At 43.5% G+C, this 24,010-nt stretch overlaps 1 protein-coding gene across 1 annotated transcript in view; it reads right to left on the reverse strand.

Moving 5' to 3' along the window:
* The window catches only part of FAP (fibroblast activation protein alpha), an 88,350-nt gene extending 66,681 nt beyond the window's left edge, over window positions 1-21,669 (reverse strand). The window contains exons 1-8 of the mRNA XM_054971380.1: window positions 21,625-21,669; window positions 21,250-21,334; window positions 8,633-8,731; window positions 7,168-7,262; window positions 6,994-7,068; window positions 5,775-5,827; window positions 4,498-4,570; window positions 3,043-3,163 (exon numbers count right to left, since the gene is read on the reverse strand). Coding sequence (XP_054827355.1) covers window positions 3,043-3,163; window positions 4,498-4,570; window positions 5,775-5,827; window positions 6,994-7,068; window positions 7,168-7,262; window positions 8,633-8,731; window positions 21,250-21,334; window positions 21,625-21,630 — 607 coding nt within the window. The 5' untranslated portion in view covers window positions 21,631-21,669. The remainder of the gene's footprint in view (window positions 1-3,042; window positions 3,164-4,497; window positions 4,571-5,774; window positions 5,828-6,993; window positions 7,069-7,167; window positions 7,263-8,632; window positions 8,732-21,249; window positions 21,335-21,624) is intronic.
* Window positions 21,670-24,010: the final 2,341 nt, after the last annotated feature.

Raw genomic sequence — 24,010 nt, forward strand, 5'->3', positions numbered from 1 at the left:
ACTAAGATGAAACCACGAACTGTTTTGACCATCAAGACATTTTGCAGCACCTCAGTTCTGACTAACCTAGGACGGAAGTGGCAGCTTGAATCTTTCTTCAATGTCTAACAGTACCATCCTAAGCAGAGTTATACCATCTTAAGTCTATTGAAGTCAATAAGTTACATTTTATGGAATATTTTCACTTGTGGAAGTGGAAACTCAAGAGTCTCACTGCAAGCAGTCTAGGCACTAAGTCAACTTGTCCATTTCTGTTTGGGCAAGAAACAATGCAAAGTATATCTCAACAAGACCATCCCAATATTGACTTTCATCGATCAAGGCCATTTTCACACGCTGTTAACATCACGCAACATCGCGCAACACTCACGGAATGAGAGCTTCTTCATGGTGCAATTTCTGACGTCACCCTGTCATGATGCTGTTTTTGTGGCGTGATGACATCAGAAATCGTGCCGTGAAGAAGCCCTCATTCTGTGAGTGTTGCGCGATGTTAAAGAGTGTGAAAACAGACCAAGTCATATCACATTTCTGTTATAACTGACTTAAATATTTTGGTTCTGTTTCTTTGGGGGAGAGACAGAAACTAAGTTGCAGGAATATCATGACCTGCTGCAAAAGAATTTCTTCTGACCAGCTGTTATTTCTTCCATGTGTCATGGTGGGATCCAACCCATTGGGCCTAGAAGAGCGTAACTGTATTTAAGATTGCACCGTAAATCAATATATCTAATTCTCAACATGGCCAAATCTGTGGATACCTAAATTCAGAGATAGAAGCCATGAACAGAAAAGGCAGATTTTTCTACAAGCCTAACAAAAGTTGAAGGTTTGCACAAAAATCTGAAATCTAAAAAAACCCCAAATAATAGAAGTGCCTTTACATTTAAGAAAGGAGATTCTAGTGGCCACTGTGGAGGTTGCCAGTCAACCTAGGGTTGCCGTTCCCCTGATGTAGGTGGGGATCCCCCTGCTCCCACCTTCTGCCCCTGCTACCTCTCAACTGGCCGGCGGGGGTGGGGGGTGGGGGGTGGGGGGTGGGGGCAGGGAATAAGTCTTCCGGGTGTCAGTCAGATTTATTTACAGTTAAAAACCAGTACAGACTTGTAAAAAACATAAGTGAGTATCATACACAAAATACACCACTTTATAAAAATAATTATATAAATATATAATTATATAAAAACTTGGCAATATACATACAAAAGTGTGGGCTTTCAGGGTTAGAAATAAAAGCAGATGTTACTTTGCACATTCCCTGCGGATTCTACAAGCCGCAGCTAAAAATCTGGCACTAGCCAACGTGATCTGTGCTGTTGAGCCCTTCCTAGAGCTGTTTTGGCCTTTAGGGAGGGTTCATCAGAGCCAGACCCACCAGCAACCACCAAGCGACTTGCTACCATGCAATTTGCATGACTCACCCAGGCCCAGCGGCTTGCTGTTGTTCAACAGCAGCCATTCCCTGAAAGTCAGTGTCGTGCAATTGTTTGACCCAGGTTCAAATCCCCCTTGTGCCATGAAAGCTCACTGGGTGACCTTGGGTCGGTCATACACTCTCAGCCTAACCTTTCATTGTGAGGATAAAGTGGAGGGCAGGAGAAAAATGTAACTTGCTTTGGATCCCTGTTGAGGTGAATGGTGGGGTATAACTGAAATTTAAAAATATAGCAGAAAATGGGAAAGCAGATGAAAGAAAAGGAAGCAGGGAAAGATGATGACACAGGGGTTGACAGCAGGAGAGAAAATATTGGAGAGGGGATACAGGAGAAAGTGGTGTCCCCTTGTGGATTCCCCACCACGCAACTGGACTGGCCCAGCAGCTGGACTCACACAATTTAGCCATACTTTTCACAGGGAGAAGCTGCCTTGGGGAGGGAAGGAGGGAAAGCTGAAGCTAAGGAGACAGATAAAAGTAGGCTGATTGGTGAGTGGGAAGAAGAAAAGGAAGTAAGAAAAGGGGAAAGGCTCTGGGGAGTTTCAGGGAAGGGAAAGAAGAAATAGTGAGGGAAAGGAAAATGAGATGCTCCCATCGAGTCCTATGGGTCCCCTGCTTGACTTATATATATTCCTGAAGTTAGAATTTATGAATTGTAAAATATTTAGTGTTGATCATTTTTAGAATATAAGCAGGGTTTGTGTTTGATTTTATCGCTGTTTAGCATTTAGCATACACCTGACAAAGAATCAGTTATGATGATCAATAGTTTCTCAAGAGGGCTATGTGAAGACAGAGTTGGAGTCCTTTCCGCCCTTCAAAGTACTCCTCTGGAAAGTACCATTTTCATACTCGTTATTCTTTCCTTTATTCATCCTGGCCTCTGCTTTGCTAACTGTAGATGGAACTCTTAGAAGGTTAGATTTGGCTCAAGGTCACTAGTTCCAGATTCCTGAGACAAGTTCGTATTTTAAATATTAAGTTTCTCAAATAGAGTGATTTCAAGCAGATCTACCTAGAATCCTACCCAGGTCTATTCAGCGGAGCTTACTCCCAGGAAAACGTTCTTAGGAGTGCTCAGGAAGTCTTTAATCATGTACAGCCCAATTCTAAGAAGAATTACTCCAGTCTAAGTCCATTGATTTCAGTGGGCTTAATGTGGAGTAACACTTTTTACGATTGAACTGGTAGATTATTCTCCTGCTCCTCAGGCTCAGGCCTATCTTAGAGATGTAAATTCTGTTGTAGGACAAGGCATTTTAAAAAATTATTCTGCTACTATATATCTCAGTGATGTCTTTCAGAAGCAAAAAGGTCCTAGAATTATGGGGGGAAATGGTACGTGATTTAAATGAAATAATTTTAATGACAGACATTTGAGGTAACAAAAGAAAAGGCCTTAAAAGAAGATGATAGGAAAATATACTCTTCCCCCCCCAAATAATTAAAGAAGCATTGAAAATATAAAAAAGCCAAATAAAGGATGTTAAGAAACCATGTCCCTTTATGAGAAACAAAATAAATAAATATAAGTTTGGCGTCATCCCACTTTTTTACTGCCCAGTCACCTTATATAGTAATAATTTTAATTTTAAAATACTGTTTACCTTCATACACCCAGTCTGGAATTCCATTAAAGATCTCATTCTGTTTTCCATTAGTAGTTACTTGAATAGCAGGTTCTCTAGGATCTTGTTTCAGATATATATTATTCTGATATACATATGCCTGTGAGGAAAAAAAAAATCAAAATTTCTGAGGCAATTACACAAGGCTCAGGTTAACTATATGGTCAAAGCACATATTTAGTAGGTGATATTTTAGATATCTAATACAGGATTTGATTCAAACAGCCTTGTTTGTGAGCAGAAGTGCTTCCCACTTGTTCAGTGGAGGATGAGGAGAATCACAACTTACTCTCCTAAAATTGTCTCAATGATAAAACTGACACATTATACTAGGTCAAATGGCTCTGCCACCTCTGATAGAGTTGTAGAAAAATTGTCCGTGTTCATTATATACTGGAATGAGAAAGTACAGGGCTTTTCTTCTGGGAAAAGAAGTGGTGGAACTCAGTGGTACCATATGTGTGCATGCTCTGGAGACCGCAGGATGACATCACTTCCAGGAAGTGATGTCATTGTGAAGGGCGTGGCCACCCCCAGGAGTGCGCCTGCGATTAGAGTCTGCTCACCTCCCTGCCCCAGGCTGATTTGGGCCTGATCCTGGCACTTCTGGGCCCGTTTCGGCTATTTTGGGCTCATTCCAGCCGAATTTGGGCCTGAAGTGTTTCCCCGCCTGGCGGCAGCCTGATCCTAACCATTTTGGGCCCAATCCTGGCCATTTTGAGCCCATTTCAGCCCAATGTGGGCCTGAAATGGCCAGGATCAGGCCACTGCCTGGTGAGGGAGTGTTCCCCCACCTGGCAGAGGCCTGATCCTGGTCATTTCGGGCCTGATCCTGGCCGTTTGGGGCCCATTTTGGCCACTTTGGACCTGTTTTGGCCCACTGTGGACCTGAAACGGCCAGGATCAGGCCACTGCTGGGCAGAGGAGTGTTCCCTTGCCTGGCAGCGGCCCAATCCTGGCCATTTATCTTTCCTTCCTGCTGATTATCTCAGATTTAGTGGAGAAGCAGAGAGGGTGGGTTAGGGATCATACCCAAACAGATGTTATCTGAGCAGTGGTTCAGATCTCCGAACTTCAGTGAGACACTGAAAATGTCCAGAATCTCAGTTTTCAGGAATGTAGTAAAGGAGTCCTATTGTCTTGGTTCTTGTACCTGAATCTGCCATATGCTGATCAAGTCACAGCATTAAAACCTAGCTTAACACTATCAAGATTCTGCTAAAGCACATGATTTATCTGCATACACAGTTCTAATGTGGCATAGCTCTATGCACCAGTGAAGTATTATCTTTAATGTTCAATATTTTTAAACACAATTGATGAACACAGATAAAAGGCCTGTTAAAATGATGTCTAAGCAAATATCAAAGGCAAATAAATCACATCTAGATATCAAAAACGTAAGATTATTCAACACTTCATTAGCTTACTGACCAATTTATGTCCACTGGGTGACCAAGATATATATTGAATGTTGTGTGGAAGCTCATATTCTTTGGCAAAGACTCTACCAAAAGAGAAAAACAAGTTAGTACTTCCATAGTGAATGAAGCCCACTTATTTTAGTGTTTTAAAGCAAGGGCCTGAAATTTTGTAACTGTTAACATTCACATGTGAATATATAAAAATATTTCCCCACTTTTTGGATGACTGAATCCTGACAATCACATTTAGGTGATTGTTAACATTCACACTAAATTTCTGAGTTATCAGCTATTCAAAAAAAATTATCTGGTATCATTAGCATTCTCGTGCATCCAATTTCGAACATTTACTTTTATCACACACTCTTACTTACAGATGTATTCACACATGCACATCAATGCAGACATGCATATAAAACATATAAAAAATGAAAAGCAAGACCATGATTCACCCTAACTCAACCCTCCCACTCAACTTACAGACTGAATCTCTTTGTTTACACTGCAGTATATTTACTTAGAAAATTTTATATGCTTCCTCTATAGATACCTGTTTGAGGCAGCTCATACAGTAAAAACAGTGCAACAAAATCATAAAAACAACAATGTAAGAACTGCTAATAGTAAAACAAGCTACTAAAAACAAGCCAGTGGATATAAAACCAGCATAATGTTGCACATCCTAAAATAGTATTCATCCTCTGGATGGGACCATAAAAAAGATGGAATCCTTCAGTAAAAAGCCTGGAAAAAAGTTATATTATATGTACACTGAGATTACTGTATCTCCATCTGTCATCTGACAAACACATGTCTGCCTACATTTTTTGTGGTGGTGGAAAGTGCTGTTAAATTGTAGCCGACTTGTGATAACATCTGCTGGGGTTTTCAAGGCAAGAGACTAACAGAAGTGGTTTGCCATTGTCTGCCTCTGCACAGCAACCCTGGTTTTCCTTCCAATTACGAACCAAGGCAAACCCTGCTCAGCTACCATGATCTGATGAGATCAGGTCTGCCTGGGCTATCCAGATCAGGGCACCTAAATTTTACCTCAGCTTTATTTTAAAAAATTCTAAATGTAAAATTTCCTCAATGTCATACCCACTTGATATTGCCCACCACACCCAAACAGCATGAGTCATGAAGACTAGAGATAATGTCACTGATAAGCTACCTCAGTTTTCCTAAAAGTAAAATACTATGCTTCAAAGGAGTGTAAACAGAAGATTGAGCACTACACAAAAGTCATAGGGTTTCACTACAAAATAAAAAAAGTAATATCCTTACCCATGGATAAGATCATAAATGTGATAGGATGCTGTATAAGAGTACCTCCATAGCTGAAAAAAGTCACATTGGAAAAAAAGGAATTATTACTGTGTCTGAAATACAATTGCTTCTTCTCAGATAGCGCTGGTGACATGCTGACATCACTTCCTGTCACACAGGAAATTATGTTGGTGAATTGGGACACTACCCATCACTTCTCTCATTCTCCTCCTTATTTTTCTCCTACCACCCAGCTGAGCTGTGGTGGAAAAGACCCAATGGGGACAAGGGTTCCCCTGCACCCAGAGGGAACCTAGCAAGCCAATTCTCAGACTTCTATAAAGGCCTGCAATCCTTCTAACGTTCCAGCTTCTTTTAAAAACAGAATGCAAACAGCATTCATATCCTCATGAAATCAAAACGGCACTGTCTTAGGAACAATTCTTACATACGAAAGCTTCTGGAAATGTTTCCTAACAGTGCTGGTAGCTCCATGTATGAGGCCAGAAAGCGTTCAAAATGCTCACTACATAAACTGCCCAGTTTCCATTCTAGCACCATACCTTCCTGGGATTAGTAGGGAGACTATATCCACTAAGTGGTACTCTACAGGATAATTTGCTCTTAACCCATTGTGCTGCCACTTCCACATTGTGGTGGTAACATCAGAATTTATTTCTTACATTCCTGATCTTCTTAGTATTGTGTTCTTGAACGTGTCAACATCACTCTAAAATAGCTACATTTGATAATCATGAGGACATTCACTGTTCTAAACTGAAGGTAAGGGAGGATATGAGAGGAATGCCTACTGGCAGATTTTCAATGACTTTGCAAGGGAAAAGGCAAGCAATTGGAACGATGCCATTCCTCCCTTTCCCCATACTTCCTATAAAATTACTAAATACACCCCTAACTAGGATATGTGCATTCCTCTTGTATTTGGGGAATGTGCCCCAACAGCAGATAGCAATGTGTTCACTGTTTTCATACAAAAGGACCTCCAGCCAAAACCAGTATGAGGACAAAAGAAATTGGCCTCTGAGACCCCCTCCCCAACATATATATAATGGATTTCTTAGACAAAAAGAAGGACAATTAAAGAATCTTTTGTGGCCACTCCTTTTCCACCTTAATTCCTTGTGTTTCCATATACCCAATCCCCCCCCCGAATTCTTTATGGATTCCCACTTGCAAAAGACACCAATCTTACCTAAACAATAAATACATATTTTACCTTAGAGTAATTGCTTTCCAACAACATAAAATTCTGGTCATCAGACAATGCATAGTTTGTGGCTTTCACTTTGCTCTGAAAGGTTAAGATGTCAATTAGAATCCTATATCTGGGCGTCCTTTCAATTAAATCCCATTCCATTCATTTACTGTAAAAGCCATTTGTAATACATACAAGGGTGCTGTTAGTCAAGAGAGTGACAGACTGCCCAGATTCAACATTGTAAAGAATCACATCATCTTCTGCAGTCTGGTGGAGATACTCATTTCCTTAAGAAGGAGAATAAAAACTCTGCTTTAATTACACATTACACATAACCGCAATGCAGTTTCACAGTGTATACCCAACAGCATGTGGACTTTGTGAAGCAAAATATTCCTTCCTACTCCACTCTCTAGTGCTGCTCACTTATTCCCCCCCCCCCCAATATTTTGTTCAGTCGACTCTTGAGAACAGCATGGGAGCAAGTGGGGTATGTGGTAGAAGCGGAAAATAGGCAGAAATCACCACCACCAATTACTGAAGATTTGTGTTATTAAGTCATCAAAAGTACATGGTCAGATACATGCCAATGTAATTTTGATACTGTAATTCCAAAGGGTACAAAATGACACAATAAGAACCATAGGGAATGAGGAAGCTAACATTGGCTAGAAAGGAATCTATGCACTGCTGTGCAGATAGGGGTTCCCAGGAAAAAACCACTGGCCTCCTTTTTCAGAGAAGCCATTAAGAGAGGAGATATTCTCCACTCATCCCGTATTTCACACAACAAGTCTTTTTTTAAAAGCAACTGCACAGTGCAATCCTAAGCAAAGGGACACCCTTTTATTGAAGTCAATAAGCTTAGAAAGGTTTAACTAACTGTGTTTAGGATTGCGCTACTAGACACTAATTTCTTATAAAAATTAAAAGGGTGTATGTATAAATATGCATGCCAAAAGTAAAAATACTTTTGCTTCTGAAAAAAAGTGACTGATTTATCTCTGTGGATAACATTGGTAAATCATAACAAGATTTTTTAAAAGAATAAATACTCTTAAAATACATTAGGGGTTTTGCAATTTAACCTGGATTGCATTGAAAAATGATTTGCTGAGGATGTTTCTCTCCTCAGTTTCTTTGTGCCCCCCCATCTGAAACTTCACCCCTGCACTTTTTCCATTTGGCACTAATAGAAACCATCGAGGATGGTGCTGCCTAGAGCTGCAGGACAACTCTTACGTGTAACAGGAACACAAGGGGTTTTTTTTTCAAGCTCTTCATTCAGCTTTCTCTATAATATCCTAGATTGCATGTGAAGGATGGTTTGAACATGGGGTGCCATTCAGATATGGTGGCTAGATGCTCTGATGGACTGCACTTAACAGCACGCTTCCGAAGTGCAGTAAAATCAGAGAGCTGGGAGGGGATGGGTTAACTATTCCCTAGAATGGAGAGCTTGAGTGACAGGCTGCTTCCTCTTCTCTGATTGGTCGAGAACCAGTCTAAAGGCAGTCAGTTGGTTTTCTGACAGGATTTTGGAGTCAGAGAATCTGACAAGAAAAGTCAAACAGATTCACCTTTAAAGTGAAGGGAGAAGACTCCTTTGCCTTAACGGTAGTATTACTGAACTTAGACATTAGACACATACACTTACCTGAAACCCAGTAAGGAGAATACGTTTTGTACTGATAATCTCCGTTTAGATATTCTTCTAAGGTTAAAGAGTGAAGATCATCTTCTTGATTGTGTTGAACTTTAGAAGTAGGACAGAGGAGAGAACATCAGTAGCAATGCATAGAAGAAGGGAAAAATGATTACTCAAAGGCCTTTCCCCCCCACCCCGCCCCACTGAATAGGCCAGGACTGAAGTCACAATTAGAGACGGGCACGAACTGCATTACGAACTTCAAAAACCCACAAAATTGGTGATCGCGCAATCGCGATCTGGTGGTTCGTGATTTCCATGGCCAATGAACCAGCGTTCGGGAGATGCCTGGTTCGGTGCGTTCAGCCACGGTTCGGGAAGCCAGACAGTCAGGCACCAGCAATCAATTCCCCTGGCAACAGAGCTGGGGGAACTCTGTCTGCACTCCTTCTGTCACCCTGGAAACCTGAATGGAAGCCCAGTTTACCTTGATCGACAGGTCTTCCTTCCGACCACAGAGCTGCAAAGCAGTTACAAGTTGGGAGAAGACACCCAGGGGAGGGAGGGGGAAAGGGGTGTTCTGTAGCCATGGGCACTCCAATCTCATCCCTGCAAAACCTGATAGGCAGCTCTGACGGTCAAACACAGACCTCCTGCGTTGCTCAATGGGACCTGTGCTTATAAATAGCCGTGGGCTCCCAGGCTGGGTTTCACTTTCAGCGAGCAATGGAGTGGGACAGAGCTCTTGCTTGCCACTTGCTAGCCTTTGGGGAGAGAGACTGAGAGTATAATTGAGCTTGGATTTTGTGCAAAAGACTCCCCGGGAATATGGGCTCTCTAAGTGCCACGGGGGCTGTTCCGCACCCAACGAACCACGAACCGTGAACCGGTTCAGCAATGGAAAATGTTTGTTGCGGTTTGCGATCTCGGGATTGTCACCGGCACTGAACCACGAACCACTGGTTCATTAATTTTTTTTGGTTCGTGCCCATGTCTAGTCACAATTCACAGTATTGATGAAAGTAGTATATCTCTCTCAGATTAGTGAAATCACATCGAAAGACGGCATGCCAGGAGAATTGTTCTAACATCTCATTTCACACAGGATCGGTGCCCTGCAGTCTAGCTGATGTTTGTGAAGATCAGGGGTGCCAGCTGCCATTTTGACAGAAGGGATGGGAGCTCTCAATTCCATTTGACATTCATTTAAATAATTTGTATGCTTGGACCCTAAAGGGGTTAACAACACTAATAAAAATCCTGACTATAACATCACCCATCATAAAAATGTCCTTGGAAGGATTTAACTAGCAGTATACTATGCTAAACACTTTCCTTATGTACCTCACTATTAAACCTACAGAGACAAAGCATTTAATGCATAATGAACTGTATACTTCTGGCACTGTACTTATTTTTAGAACAGATGTGCATGCTACAGTGAACACCCAAATTTTGGTGAACATTTGGGTCAATAGATCCAGAGGAGTTAGCCGTGTTAGTCTGTAGTAGCAACATCAAAAAGAGTCCAGTAGCACCTTTAAGACTAACCAATTTTATTGTAGCATAAGCTTTCGAGAATCAAGTTCTCTTCGTCAGATGCATAGTACAGAAACTGGTCAAAACTCCTCTTCTATATTTGACCAGTTTCTGTACTATGCATCTGACGAAGAGAACTTGATTCTCGAAAGCTTATGCTACAATAAAATTGGTTAGTCTTAAAGGTGCTACTGGACTCTTTTTGATTTGGGTCAATGTTTGTGACTAAATCATTTTTTTAAATGGCCGAACTCAGAGATAAATTGGGGAATGTTAACAGTCACCAAATCTCAGCCTTCTTTGCTGCACGCTGCCAAGTGTGAAACGTGTGTCTATTTTCAGATGTTCCTAAAATGTCTAGGATTGTCAAATTCAAGTTTAACATCAAAAATGCAATATTTCATACATTCATTGTGCTTTATAGAAAACGTTAAGCTCTATTGTCCCTGAAACCACCATGTCATGCCATCTTTATTTTCCTTTGCAGTGTTTGTCTTCTTTAGATGCAGAGGAGTTAGCCGTGTTAGTCTGTGGTAGCAAAATCAAAAAGAGTCCAGTAGCACCTTTAAGACTAACCAATTTTTTTTTATATATAATTTTTTATTTTCAATATCTAACATACAACTACTACATACATACATACCCTACAGAACAGTAACTACAAAAGACTACAATAACACAAGGGATAGGAAAGAGGAGAGAGAAAAAAGAGAGGGAGGGAGGGATGGAAAAAAGGGGAAGGTACCCTACAAACACTAAACACTAAACACTACATTTCTGTTTTCCCTTCATACTGCCATTATTCAAAAGTTAAAGCTTTATATTATATTGATGGAGTGGTTGACCTTACTAAATGCAAATTACAATTTAATTTCAAGTTAAATTTTTCTTCCCCTCCTGGGTCCCGGACGGAGTTCTCTCTGCGCAACTGCAGCCGCAGTGCTCGTTTCCTCCCCCTCCCTCTCAGACTTCTCCTTTTCGTCTTGCTTGGTGCACTGGAATTCTGGGTTCCTGTCCTCAAAATCCCTTAGTTGATCTTCTGATAATATCTTAAAGGCTTGATCTTTATGGCTGAACCAGATTCCTTCCGGAAATAACCATTTGTACTTTATTCCACGTTCTCTCAGAAGAGCTGCGAACTTTTTATACTTAAAACGTCTTTTCCGGACTAGAAATGGGACGTCTTTCAATATCTTAATTTTGTTGCCCAAGAAGTCCAAATCCGCATTGTATGAATTGTATAGGATAGTGTCCCGGATCCTCTTAGATGAAAAATCGATGATGATCTCGCGCGGCAACTGACGCTTCATTGCATACTTTGAAGTAGCCCAACGGGCTTCCAAAATGGCGCTTTTAACTTCTTCTTTAGTTGCCCTCGCGGGTGTCGCCAATAGTTCAGAGACAAGACCCCGTAAGTCCTCGTTTTCCTCCTCTTTCACATTCTGGAGGCGCAAAATTGTCTGTGTTCGTTCCACTTGTAGCCCGATCAACTGATTCTCCACCAGTTTAAGCTCTTTATTCGTAGCCTTCACGAGTGACGCACTTTCCCGAGCAGACTTCTCTGCCCCCCCGCTACTTCCTTGATGGTTTTCACTTCGCTCTCAATTAAGCCCACCCTTTGATCTGTTTCATTCAGCTTGTCAACAAAGGGTTTTATAGCTTCACCAACTGCCCTCCGTACAATTTCCTCCAGCGATTCTCCCTTTAAGGCAGCCGAAACTGACTTGCCAAGGGCAGGACTTTGTTTTTTTGTTGCCATTTTGGGGGGGGGGGCGCCAACCAAATTTTGAGACTCAGCAAAGGGGAAGAGTGAGCCTTCTTAGCTTCAGATCTCACCTCTCCTTCACGTACGCTTGTAATAACAGAAGGAATTCGCTTACTTGTAGGCTCTCGCCTAGTTCTGCTCTTTGCCGTTTCTCATGGCCCGGCAGCACTCGAGGCGCCGCGCACGTCCGCTGGCCTCCGTAGGGACAAACGGGCAATTAACCCCCCGCATTGATTCCAGGGGGCTCTTCCCGCAGCGTCCCGGACCCAGCCTCCCTCACTGGGAGTTTTGGGGGCTAATCTTCGCAGATCAGCCGCCCGGACAGGGTGCTCGGCCGCTTCCTCTCGAGCCAGCGAAGAGGAGCGTCCGACATGGCGGAGAAAATGAAACCGACCAAGACTAACCAATTTTATTGTAGCATAAGCTTTCGAGAATCAAGTTCTCTTCGTCAGATGCCTGATACAGATATCTGTATCAGGCATCTGACGAAGAGAACTTGATTCTCGAAAGCTTATGCTGCAATAAAATTGGTTAGTCTTAAAGGTGCTACTGGACTCTTTTTGATTTTGTCTTTTTTAGAGTACATTCACTATAACACACTTAAGAAAAATTGGAAAGTGAATTGTTGAAAAATACAAGGTTGGATTCTGTGATCTGTGTGTGCAAGGATCATAGGATCTTCCCCATGCTCCTCTCCCCTTCACGCAGCCACTTCCAATTGCAGGAAAGGTACAGCAATCAGATGGCTGCAGAAGACAGAGATAAGGAAGCGTAACTGCTCCTTTTCTTTTTCTTCCATGAGTAGGAATAAATTTTGGGGGGATAAAAAATGTCTCTGGGAAGGAAAGATGGGGAAGATCCCAGACCAGCAGTTTTTTCTGCTGACAGTTTGTGGGATCCAAGCCACAACTTGCACAATCTTCAGTTGAATGTTTACTTATCATTTTGCAGTTGCTGTTTTATGTTTAGATGTTAAATTATGCTAATACTTGCTGGGTGACTTGGACAAGCCCCGTGGCGCAGAGTGGTAAGCTGCAGTACTGCAGCCCAAGCTCTGACCTGAGTTCGATCCTGGCGGAAGCTGGGTTCAGATAGCCAGCTCAAGATTGACTCAGCCTTCCATCCTTTCAAGGTCGGTAAAATGAGTACCCAGGTTAAGTGTAGATGTAAAGTGTAGATGACTGGGGAAGTGTAGATGACTGGGGAAGGCAATGGCAAACCACCCCGTAAAAAGTCTTCCAAGAAAACGTCGTGATGCAACATCCCCCCATGGGTCAGCAATGACTTGGTGCTTGCACAGGGGACTACCTTTACCTTTTTTAACCTAACTTCCCCACTAGAGTTATGACTTTCCTGCCCATAATACTATACATGTTTGCATCAACATAATACAGATATATAGGTAGCAAGGTTTTTAGTTTGGTCATGTTCAAGACTGATTTTTTTAAAAAAATTTGTGAGGTTTTTATTTTTTTAAGAAAATAATCCTTGGAAGGCTCAAGTAAGCTAAGTGACGTAAGTTTATAAAATTATGAGAACATTTTAATTTGAGCCCAGTGAAGCTGATAACTACTTTGGATTGTCAAAAGAGCCCAGAAAGACTGGCACATTGTTTTGTGCTACCATCAAGAATATTAACATGCTGATTAGAAAATAAATTTGCCCAAAATAGAAATCTGTCAGTGGAAGAAAACCTACATACACATTCAAGTTGCTCTCATTCACCCACATCACACCCCCTAAAAAAAAGCGATGTGAATAAGTCTTATTTCACAATCACAGGGTCACTGAGTCACACATTTACCACAAGGACTATTATAAACTCAATGGCTCGTTGAACACTAAAAACACAAGAATTATGATGAAGTATGAAAGTTATTCCTTCGTACTTTTGCCCAGACAATCATTTGAGACCTTCATAATCTCCCTTGGGCCATGAGACCCAATAAACAAAACTAAATATTTAAAATAATACAAAAAAAGCATTCTCAGTAGTTTGCCTGCAGGCTGTCAGGTCTTCAGGATCAAAAATCAACTAGATGTCACCCCCCACCCGCCAAGGTCACAAGTGAGCAGGTGTGGTGCGGTAGCTAGAATGCCAAACTACAATCCGGGAGACCCAGGTTTGAATCCCCACTCTGCAGGGAAGTCTGCTGGGTGACTTGGACAAGTCGTATACTCCCACTTCACAGGGCTGTTGTGAGGATAAAGTGGAGGACATAAGAATGATATAAGCTGCTTTGGGGCCCCACTGGAGAGAACGGTATAAATGAAATTAAGGTATAAATGAAATTAGGGAATAAATGAAATTAATTAACAGTAAATAGTGTTGTCTAGCTTTTGCCACCAGCCGCTGGCATTAAGTGGCATACCACTTCTGAATATGGCAGTTCCACAAGTTCAAAGTTATAGATGGACATATTCTTTGTGACTCTTCTAGCCCCCTCTAAAGCCATGTAAGCAAGCGAACACTGCAGCAAGTTCTTATGTTATGTGATGATCTACTTTGTACGTACAATTGTGCATGATGATGTTCACATGTTCAGTTTCATAAGTGTTGGAAGAGGAGGATCCAACCAGGGTTGGATCGACAGGGCAGGCGGGGGGTAGCCAGCCGTCGAGAGTGCATGGGTGGCAGCACGGGGGGCTGGGAGGCTGCCCGTGCCATTCACCTGCCCCGCAGGACAGGGGGCGGCCAGCATGCTGCGGCCAGCCGCCCCCTGTCCTGCGGAGCTTGCTGCGGCCGGCCACCCCCTGTCTTGTGGAGCAGGCGAATAGCGTGGGCGGCTTTCCAGCCACCCGTGCTGCCTCTGCCAACTCTGCGGCACTCCAGGGCAGCCAGTGAGCCATGTGGGTGGCATGCTTCTCCCTGTGTGATGATGTCACGGAAGTGACGTCATCACACAGTGCTGGGAGCACGTGCGCACAGCGCACGCACACACAGCACGAGGCGCAGGTCTTGGGTTGCCCTGGGCGCTGGCAACCCTAGATCCAGTCCTGGATCCAGCATTGTCTCTCTCCTCAGGTTTTAGAGGGGGAGAAACCAAAGAGTTAGAAAGATAGAGAGGTCAGGGCACTCTGTTTACTGTTTATTATTGTTTACTGCTCTGACTGTCCTTTAATATGCAGACTGCTATTCTCAGGATTTCCTCCTGACTTTCCCCCTCTCACTCCTTCTCTTCCTGGCTTTTGTTCCGGGCAACACCTCTCTCCTTCCCCCTCCCTCCATCTTGGCAGCATGGATGCAGGCCTTGTCCTGCAATCCATGTCCATCTTTAGACTAGATAGATAGTTAGGATCTGTCTCTCCTCCTTTCCTATCAGAGTATGGAATTCCTGCAATAAAGAACTCTTATTTCTTTCTAAATATAAACCAAGTGTAGGCTTTTGTTATTTTCACTCCTGCACACACACTAGCCAGCAGAACCAGCTCACAACCACCTATAATCACGCTTCCTATGCCTAATAATAGACTCTGATAACGCCCCAAAAGTGGAATCATTTAATTAGGTTTCTGGGGCCTACATAACGATTCGTTTATCAATAAGAACATAAAAAGAGCTCTGTAAGATCAAAGATCTATCAATCCCAGCGGTATCTTGTTTCCCACGCCAGCTAAAACATTCTCAGAATGACTCCAAGCTATAATATTATAGAAGAGGAAGCAAAAAATTGTATTTATCCACTTTCTCAACACAGTCCATAATTTTAAAAACCTCAATCATGTCCCCTGTGTCAGTTTTTTAGTTCTAAACTTTAAAGCCCCATGTTTTAGCCTTTCTTCATAGGAAGGCACACTAATTCCTTGATCGTTCCCACAAATGGTCAGCTCAGGTTTCTTTCAGGGGAACCACATGTGAGGCAGCTTGAAGTGAGGATTCAGCATAGGAACTGCATACGCATCACCCTTGAGTGTGCATAGTGCCTATTCCAGAGGAGGGGGGGGGTACGCATGCCAAACTCCTCAACAAGTAAACTGCCCTTGCTAAGTAGAGGCACTGAAGATTTTAACACTAATTTCCACATCTTGAAAGTCCTGCTAGATCATCATTTTATTGTTTGCTTATCATCCCACCAAATGCTTCTAATAATCTCATAAACAGGACATGAAAGCAACAGACTTCTACTGTCAAATTAACCCAGCAACTGCTATCCAGAGATATACTGCCTCCGACTCTGGAGGTTCCACTTAGCTATTACAGCTAATCGCTGCTGGAAGACTTATTTGCCATTAATTTGACAAATCCCCCTTTAAATTCTAATCTCATAGCAGCATCACATCTAGCAGAAAATTTCATAAATTAATTGTGCATTTTGTCTTAAAAATTAGGTTTTTTTCTCTGCTGTCCTGAATCTTTGCCAATCAATGTTGGAAAGCTTAACTTCTTGGCTTTTCTTTTCCAAATATCTGAACCCCATCCTTGACTCTCATCTCGTAATGCTGTCAGATGGCTCCTACTCTTCTATAAACAAGGGCATTTAGGATTTCTGCTACTTCCAAGGCCAAATATTTATTGAATAAATAGGTATGTATTTCTAATGGCAATGCTTGATATTTTTCTGTTAAGTAACTATTAGTTACTGTAGAACACACATGTCAGTTTTACTGTTGACACTGCTCTTCACCAGCACTAATGCAGAAGAAAGCTGTCAAGAAAGAACAAAAAAGATGCAAGGGCAATCCAGATAACTGAAATATCAGTCTCAAAGCAAATATTGAGTTGGTGATAAGCTTTGAAAATAAAAGCTCATTTCTCTTGAAAAGAATATGACACTTTATAATTAAGAGCCTCAAAATGGAGGATAAAACCTACAATCCATGGCCAGTTAATGGGCTGCCTTCTGCAAGATGATCCCGCCCATGCTGGAGTTTATCTGTTAAATCTTGACTTTAGGTGGTGCTTCAACAGGTTGCAACACAAAGCAGAGCCTCTGAGGTGGTGGCACCAAGTTTATGGAACGCCCTTCCCAAAGAAAGTTCTTTCGGTACCTTCTTCAGCAGCCTTTAAGAGGACAGGAAATCCTCTGCCGCTAAGCTTGGTTTGCTTTCAGCCAGGGCTTTTTTTCTGGGAAAAGAGGTGGTGGAACTCAGTGCATTGCCCTTGGAGAAATGGTCACATGGCTGGTGGCCCCGCCCCCTGATCTCCAGACAGAGGGGAGTTGAGATTGCCCCCCACAGCACTCAAAACTCCCCTCTGTCTGGAGATCAGGGCGTGGGTCCACCAGCCATGTGACCATTTTCAAGAGGTTCCAGAACTCCATTCCACCGCGTTCCTGCTGGAAAAAAGCCCTGCTTTTGGCTATCTCTGTTGGAAACGGGAAATCACTGTTTAGAGGCTCTTTTCCTGACCTTCTTGCACTTCCCTGATCATTAAGTTTTGAGTGTCAGAGCACTGCTGCACAGTCTTATTGCTCCAGCTAGGCTTCTTAATGACACTTGTTTCCCCTAATCTTATACGTAGCATTGTTTGCCAGTCGTTCCTGCACAAGTTTCTCCCATGTTTTTTCAGACCACTTGTCTTGTGCATGCCTCTCTATGTTTATATAAATAATGACAAATAACTAAATTATTCAATAAATGCCTTTGGAAAAATTAAATAGCTTTCAAAACTGCCTTCTTGCTTATCTACAGTGCAGTCCTAAGCAGAGTTACACTCTTCTAAGCCCATTAATTTCATTAATTTCAATGAACTTAGAAGGGTGTAACTCTGCAGAGGATTGCATTGTTACAGATTTGCCCAGTATATGCTTTAAATACAACAAGTATTGGTTGACAAAATGCATTCCTTCAGTTAAAAGGTAAATGCCGTCCCCTTTGCAAGCACCAAGTCATTACTGACCCATGGGGGGACGTCGCATCACGACGTTTTCTTGGCAGACTTTTGTTACGGGGTGGTTTGCCATTGCCTTCCCCAGTCATCTGCACTTTACCCCCAGGAAACGGGGTACTCATTTTACCGACCTCAGAAGGATGGAAGGCTGAGTCAACAGTTCCAGCTTACCTTAGTAGTGGTTGTAAGGACCACATCATGCATTTACCAACCACATTTAAAATATTTTCCTTCAACATAAAAAAAAACTTCAACAGCTGTAATTGTTTCGCATCTTCAAAAATATTAAACACAAACAATTAGAAAACATGCTTGTAAACTGATGTGAGATTGCTGCATTTTATATTGGGGAGGGAGCCATTTGCATGGAGTTACTTAGCAAGTGTTTCCAAAAAGTATAGTAAGTTTAGAATTGGGTCCTGTTTCAAAAGGCTTAAGGACCACTATGGTAAGGGATAATGTGGTAGCAGTGGCTGGCTGTAATGAGACTTCTGTTACTACCCTCTGAGCATGCAACATTCATTGATATTCTGTCTGTGGAAGGAAATGTCAACACAGTAATATTCATAACTAGGGCTTTTTTTCAGGGGGAACGAGGGGGAACGGAGTTCCGGAACCTCTTGAAAATGGTCACATGGCAGGTGGCCCCGCCCCCTGATCTCCAGACAGAGGGGAGTTTAGATGGCCCTCAGCAATCTAAACTCCCCTCTATCTGGAGATCAGGGGGCAGGGCCACCTGCCATGTGACCATTTTCTCTGAGGGCAACCCACTGAGTTCTACCACCTCTTTTCTCAGAAAAAAGCCCTGTTCATAACAGAGCCACAATTTATGTTGGATCAGGTCAGCTTGTCCGACAAAAGCATTCATAAGGAGGTTACAGGCAGGAAAAGGTATCCCTAAACTGCACTTTAGGATCTCTAACTTTATTCCTCTAACTTAGACCACCTTCTTCTTAACTCCAAATGTCCAAGACAATTGTTTTTCACTTATGAAGGAAAAGGCACTGCAGGCCTATGCTAACTCTCTTACATCACATTGTCCAGACAGAGCTGAGCCATGACGTTGACAAGAGGGCTAGAGAGATCCTCCTTGAGATAAATCCCACCTAATTTACAAGATCAAAACAACATTTTAGAGCTGGAAATATACCCTTCGCTAGTAGAAAGAAAGGCATAGTGTCTCACAAGATTACTAGCTTATGTAGTCCTTAGATACATTCATTCGATTATATACAGTGGAAATTAAATACCCAACCTCAGTCTTCAAAGTTCCCAACACTATGGAGGAAGGGCAATCCCCACCAATGCCCTTTCCTGAGACCTCTGACCCTCAATTTGCCACTTATGCTGCTTCTGAGGGTCTCTGTCCCCCAGGAGCAGCATTTTGCGGAAATCGGTGGGCTGCAGTTGAAAGAGGGGGCCAGGAAAGTCCTGTTTCACTGAACTTGTGTGAGTGGGATATTTAGTCCTGATTAGACATGGGCACAAACAGCATTACGAACAGAAAAAAACGACGAACAGCCCAATCTGCTGTTTGCGAACAAGCTGTTTGTGAGGCCCCATCCTAAACGAACAGGTTGTCGTTGCAAGCCTCCTTCGTTGCCTTCGGCAGCCATTCATCAAGCCAGACAGTCTGGCACCTGCAATCAATCCCCTTGGCAATCTACAATTAATCCCCTTTCCTTTTGGCTTTAACCCTTCAAAGTACTTCCAACAGAGAGTCCCATTTTTGCCACTGTGACGAGAAAATGACAGCCAACGGGGAGACCCGTGGAGCATGCCTTTCCTGGGGTGCAATCTCTCTGAAACTTGGGGGTCTTCAGAGGACAGTGAGGACTATGTCCCCTGCAAATTTGGTGGGTATTGGCCATTGGGAGGGTCACTTTTGTAACCCCTCAAACTAGCAGCCAGCAGACACTGCTGTTTTTGCCAGGACAAGGCCCTTTAAACTATCAGCTGGCAGGCGGCGGGGGTGGGTGGGATTAAAGGGCCAGGTAAGTGGGTTTGAGGGGAGGGGGGCTAAGTGGGGGGGGGTTAGGAGTGATTCTGGCCCCCACGAACAACAAACAATGAACATGTTCAGGAACAGTTCATGTTCATCCATATTCGTTGTTCGTGAATGGCAACGAATGATGAACAGGGTGTTCGGGTTTTTTTCTATTCATGCTCATGTCTAGTCCTGATCCAATCCCACATACTACATAAAATATATATTTGCCTCTATTTTTCCAGTAACAAACATTGGTCATGGCATATTCTTATCCTCAGATACAGCAGCTACAGGGCTGTGAAAAAGACAACTGTGATGTGATAAACAGTCTTGTGAATTGACAAAGAGAATGAATGATATATGATTCAGGAAGTCATGGGTTCCTCTTCCACCAATTCACTTAACTGCATTAATCAAGCCTTTATTTTGCAGGCTCAGTCCTTCCATCTGTAAAAGGGGGATAATACTGGCTAACCTTGCAATGTTGTTGTAAGGATTACTGATATAATCAGTAATTCTGGAACAATTTTAAGAAGTGGGACTTCAAAGAGTAACAAAGATATCGTGGCAGAAGCTTTGCAGGCAAAAAATCCTAATTTTTCAGCTGCATCTGAAGAAGGAATTGCCTGCATATTCTACGTGTCTAGAACAATGAACAACAGTAAGTCTGATAGTCCTAAATAATATTCCAGAAACCTAGAAAGATGCAGCCATAGTCCTGATTCCTAAATGAGGGAAAAGATAAAACCGGTATTGAATTGTACAGGCCTTATCCATGTTATATACTGTCTGTAGAAAATCAAAGCAAGTTGGCACAACAGTAAGTCCTGGTAAGATCAACAGAATTTGCTCCCCAGTATATATGTTTATATATCCTTGGCATTAGTAGCATAATTCAAGATTTTGACTTGGAGCATTAAAGCATTTCCTCAGATGGAAAGATTCCTGTCCTCAAAGTGTGATTTTCTCACCTCCCCCTCCTGTTCCAGCCCAAGATGCCCCTGAAATGCTACACCTGGGGTGGTGGTGGTCCCTGTCCACCAGAAGCAGTTTCAGGATGAAATCTGCTTTGGACTCAGAGCACAACTGACAGCAGCCAAAAACAAACCATGAAGGTCATAAATTCTGAGGTGAATGTGAACAGGCAGATGGCTGTTCAAAACACTGATTGTAGCCTTGTCAAAGTACATTACCTGTTAATGCAGGTGCACTTTTCACCTGAAAGGATACCTTACATTGACATGTGCTGGTATCTGGATAATGTCACCCCAGTGGTCCTACAGACCCAATGGTTCTACACCATTGCTCAGCAATGTCAACAAGACAACTTGAAAAACAAACATCAACTCCATTTAACCAACCATTTGCTTCAAAAAATACCAGCAGACGTCAGTCTTGTTTCAGAGTTTGTGCATGTTAAATCCAGTGGAAAGAAAAGCAACTGGGAAGAGCTTTAACCGGCACAGGATTACATGTTTTGGGTCTGTCCTCTGTTATCTTACCTCTTGAAGGAAATAATACAACGCACATAACAAGCAAAGACAGCAAAAGGCATGAGACGGCTCCAGCTACGATTTTCATCCGAATCTGCAGGATAGAAACCAATTACAATTTATGTCTTTCCTGAAAGCAGAAAAGCTTTGTAGCTTCTGCTGTAGCACATTCCTCCTCCTCCCAAGACAATAGTATTTCAGCAACAGTCTGGACGAAGCGCGCCAACAGCAGACGGTCTCCTCGATGCATATGAGGAATAGCTGTTGTTTCTTTTTCCTTTAAGAAGCATGTGTTTCCCTCAGATATTTCCTCACAATAGATGCATTCTTTCAAAAAGCTGAAAACTAGATTTAAGTTAGGTTTGAGGTTTCTTTTTTACAGACCTTCATTTTCCCAAAAGTGTTGTAAAAGATTCCTAGCTTTCCTTCTCTTCTGGATGTGGGACACTGGACCTCCGAAAACAGTTTTCAGCAGCGTCAGCTTTCTCAGAAGGAGGCCAAATCTCAAGCAGGCTTTTACCGTGCCAAATTTCAAAGGTTTTTCCATAAAATTAGAAACAGATTTTTGAGGGCGTTCTCAGACCTGAAATGAACTGTGGGTGGTTGCAACGGGCTTTAGGTTGTATCATCCCCCCGTTCATGTAAATTATGACCCAAATCTGCTTACATGATGGGTTTGTGGGTTTTATGACTCAACACTAAACGGGATATGCGACTTTGTTCTCTGCAAAAGCATTTATAGTGTCTTTTTGGCATTATGTAAAGATTCATGTCTTATTTAAATGATGGATTCATAGTAGTGCAACAAACTAATGAAAAAATACATATATAATGCACACACATGCACCAAGGCTTCCGCAAGAGAACTGAGCTTGCAGAAATAACTTTTACCATCTTTATCTCCCCCCAACAGCTTCCAGAGTCTCCTCCCCTCAACGCTGCAGGAGGGTGGGAATTCTGCAAAAAAAGTATCCTATGGAGCATGGGGTGGGGGAGCAGCAAAGGGAAAATCTGCTAAAATTTCCCCAGGCCACTCTTGCTCCCATTTTCCTCTTGATGTACTGTGATACACAGCATATTATTCTGGAAGGTTGCTGGATGTTTAGCAGCAAGTTTAGGTAGTGGTAAAAATCATCTTCACAAATTGCAATGCACTTTAAATTGGTTACTCCTCAAAATCAACTCAGAGACTGTAGCTGGTACAGAACTCCATGGCTCCATCTATCATAGGGTTGCCCGGTTCCCTTACCCTCCAGATGGGAGACGGGAGACCTGGCATTCACCTTTTAAGCTGTCTTTGCGTGCAGGGCCGGCGCGCCCATAGAGGCCAGGTAGGTGGTGGCCTCAGGCGCGAGGGTCCTAGAGAGGCGCCGGAGGGGGTGTCGGGGGTGGAGGCGCGCACCGCAGAGCTGGTGTGGCTGGCCCGCAGCTGCTGCAGCCAGCCAGCCCCATGCCGCTGCCACCACCGCCACACGCCCCCAGCCGGGCGCAGCAGCCACGAGCTGCTGCCAGAGCAGCGTGTGGAGCGCGGAGCAGCCTCCGCCCGCCACCCCAGCCATCCGCCGGCGAATGCCCCGGCTTGTACTGCGCGATGACATCATCGTGTGATGACATCATCACTCACTCTGTGGCGCGCGTGGGGGGGGGGTTGCCGCAGGTGCCAGAGACCTGGCGCTGGCAGTGTTTGCATGCAAGCTTTGTGCGTGCTCCCAGGCTACACAATGATGTCTCTTCTGGGAAGTGACATCATCGTGCAGGCCACGTGCTGCCCCTGGGAGCATGGCCACGCTCTGCAGTGCGCTGATTTTGGTCTTTGGGGCCAAATCGGGCACATTTGGGGCCGAAATCAGCCTACCACAGAGTGCTGGAGCACTGCTAGGACAGCATGATGGGCCCTGGAGTGCTCCTGCACTTCGCAGTGGGCTGATTTTGGTCCCAACAGGCCTGATTTGGCCTGCTGTGGAGCACAGGAGTGCTGCTGGGAGGGCCCTGGTGAGCGCCTGTGCTTCACAGTGGGCCAATTTAGGCACCAAATGGGCCCAATTTGGCCTGTTTGGGACCCAAATAGGCCCACTGCAGAGTACGGGAGTGCGCCTTGCCACCTGGGAGCATGCCCGGGAGGCACTTCCCCTGCTAGCCAAGTAAGCAGGGGCGGGGAGTGGAGGGTGGGAGCAGGCAATTCCCCGCTGCCTGCAGGGGACTGGCAACCCTAACCTATCAGGAGCTAGGTTATCCCATTCTGCAGCCACCCCATTAGTTACTGAGCACAATTGGCTATTACATACAAAGCCCTTCATGCCCTTGGTTCTTCGTATCTACAGAACTGCCTCTCCTATGCTCCACTACAGTACCTTCACTCATTTGAGCAGGGCCTTCTCCAGGTGCCAACCTGAAAATGGGCAAAGTTGATAACTGCCCACAGATATGCTTTCTCCATTGTGGCTCTCTTCTTACAGAATGGTCTGCCTGATAATGTTAGCAGTCAAACCCTACCCTCACACTAATAGGGACACGTATGAATATGGCCGTATCATAAACCCCTCCCCTCATGTGCTTCAAGCACAAGATATGTTGCCTGGCCCAGCAGAATGGTTCTCGATTCGGCTGGAAGGGGAAATTACTGGAATGTGAGTCATAGGTGAGGCTGACTAGCTACTCCACACCACAGATATGTGCACAGATTTAAAGAAAAAAGAGGTCTTCCAGGAGTTCCTGAGTTAATCTCATCCACACCCTTTCAGTCTTCCCCCTTCCTCCTCCCTAATCAAGG

This window comes from Eublepharis macularius, chromosome 2 (genome assembly GCF_028583425.1).
Source record: "Eublepharis macularius isolate TG4126 chromosome 2, MPM_Emac_v1.0, whole genome shotgun sequence".
In the NCBI taxonomy this organism is placed as follows: Eukaryota; Metazoa; Chordata; class Lepidosauria; order Squamata; family Eublepharidae; genus Eublepharis; species Eublepharis macularius.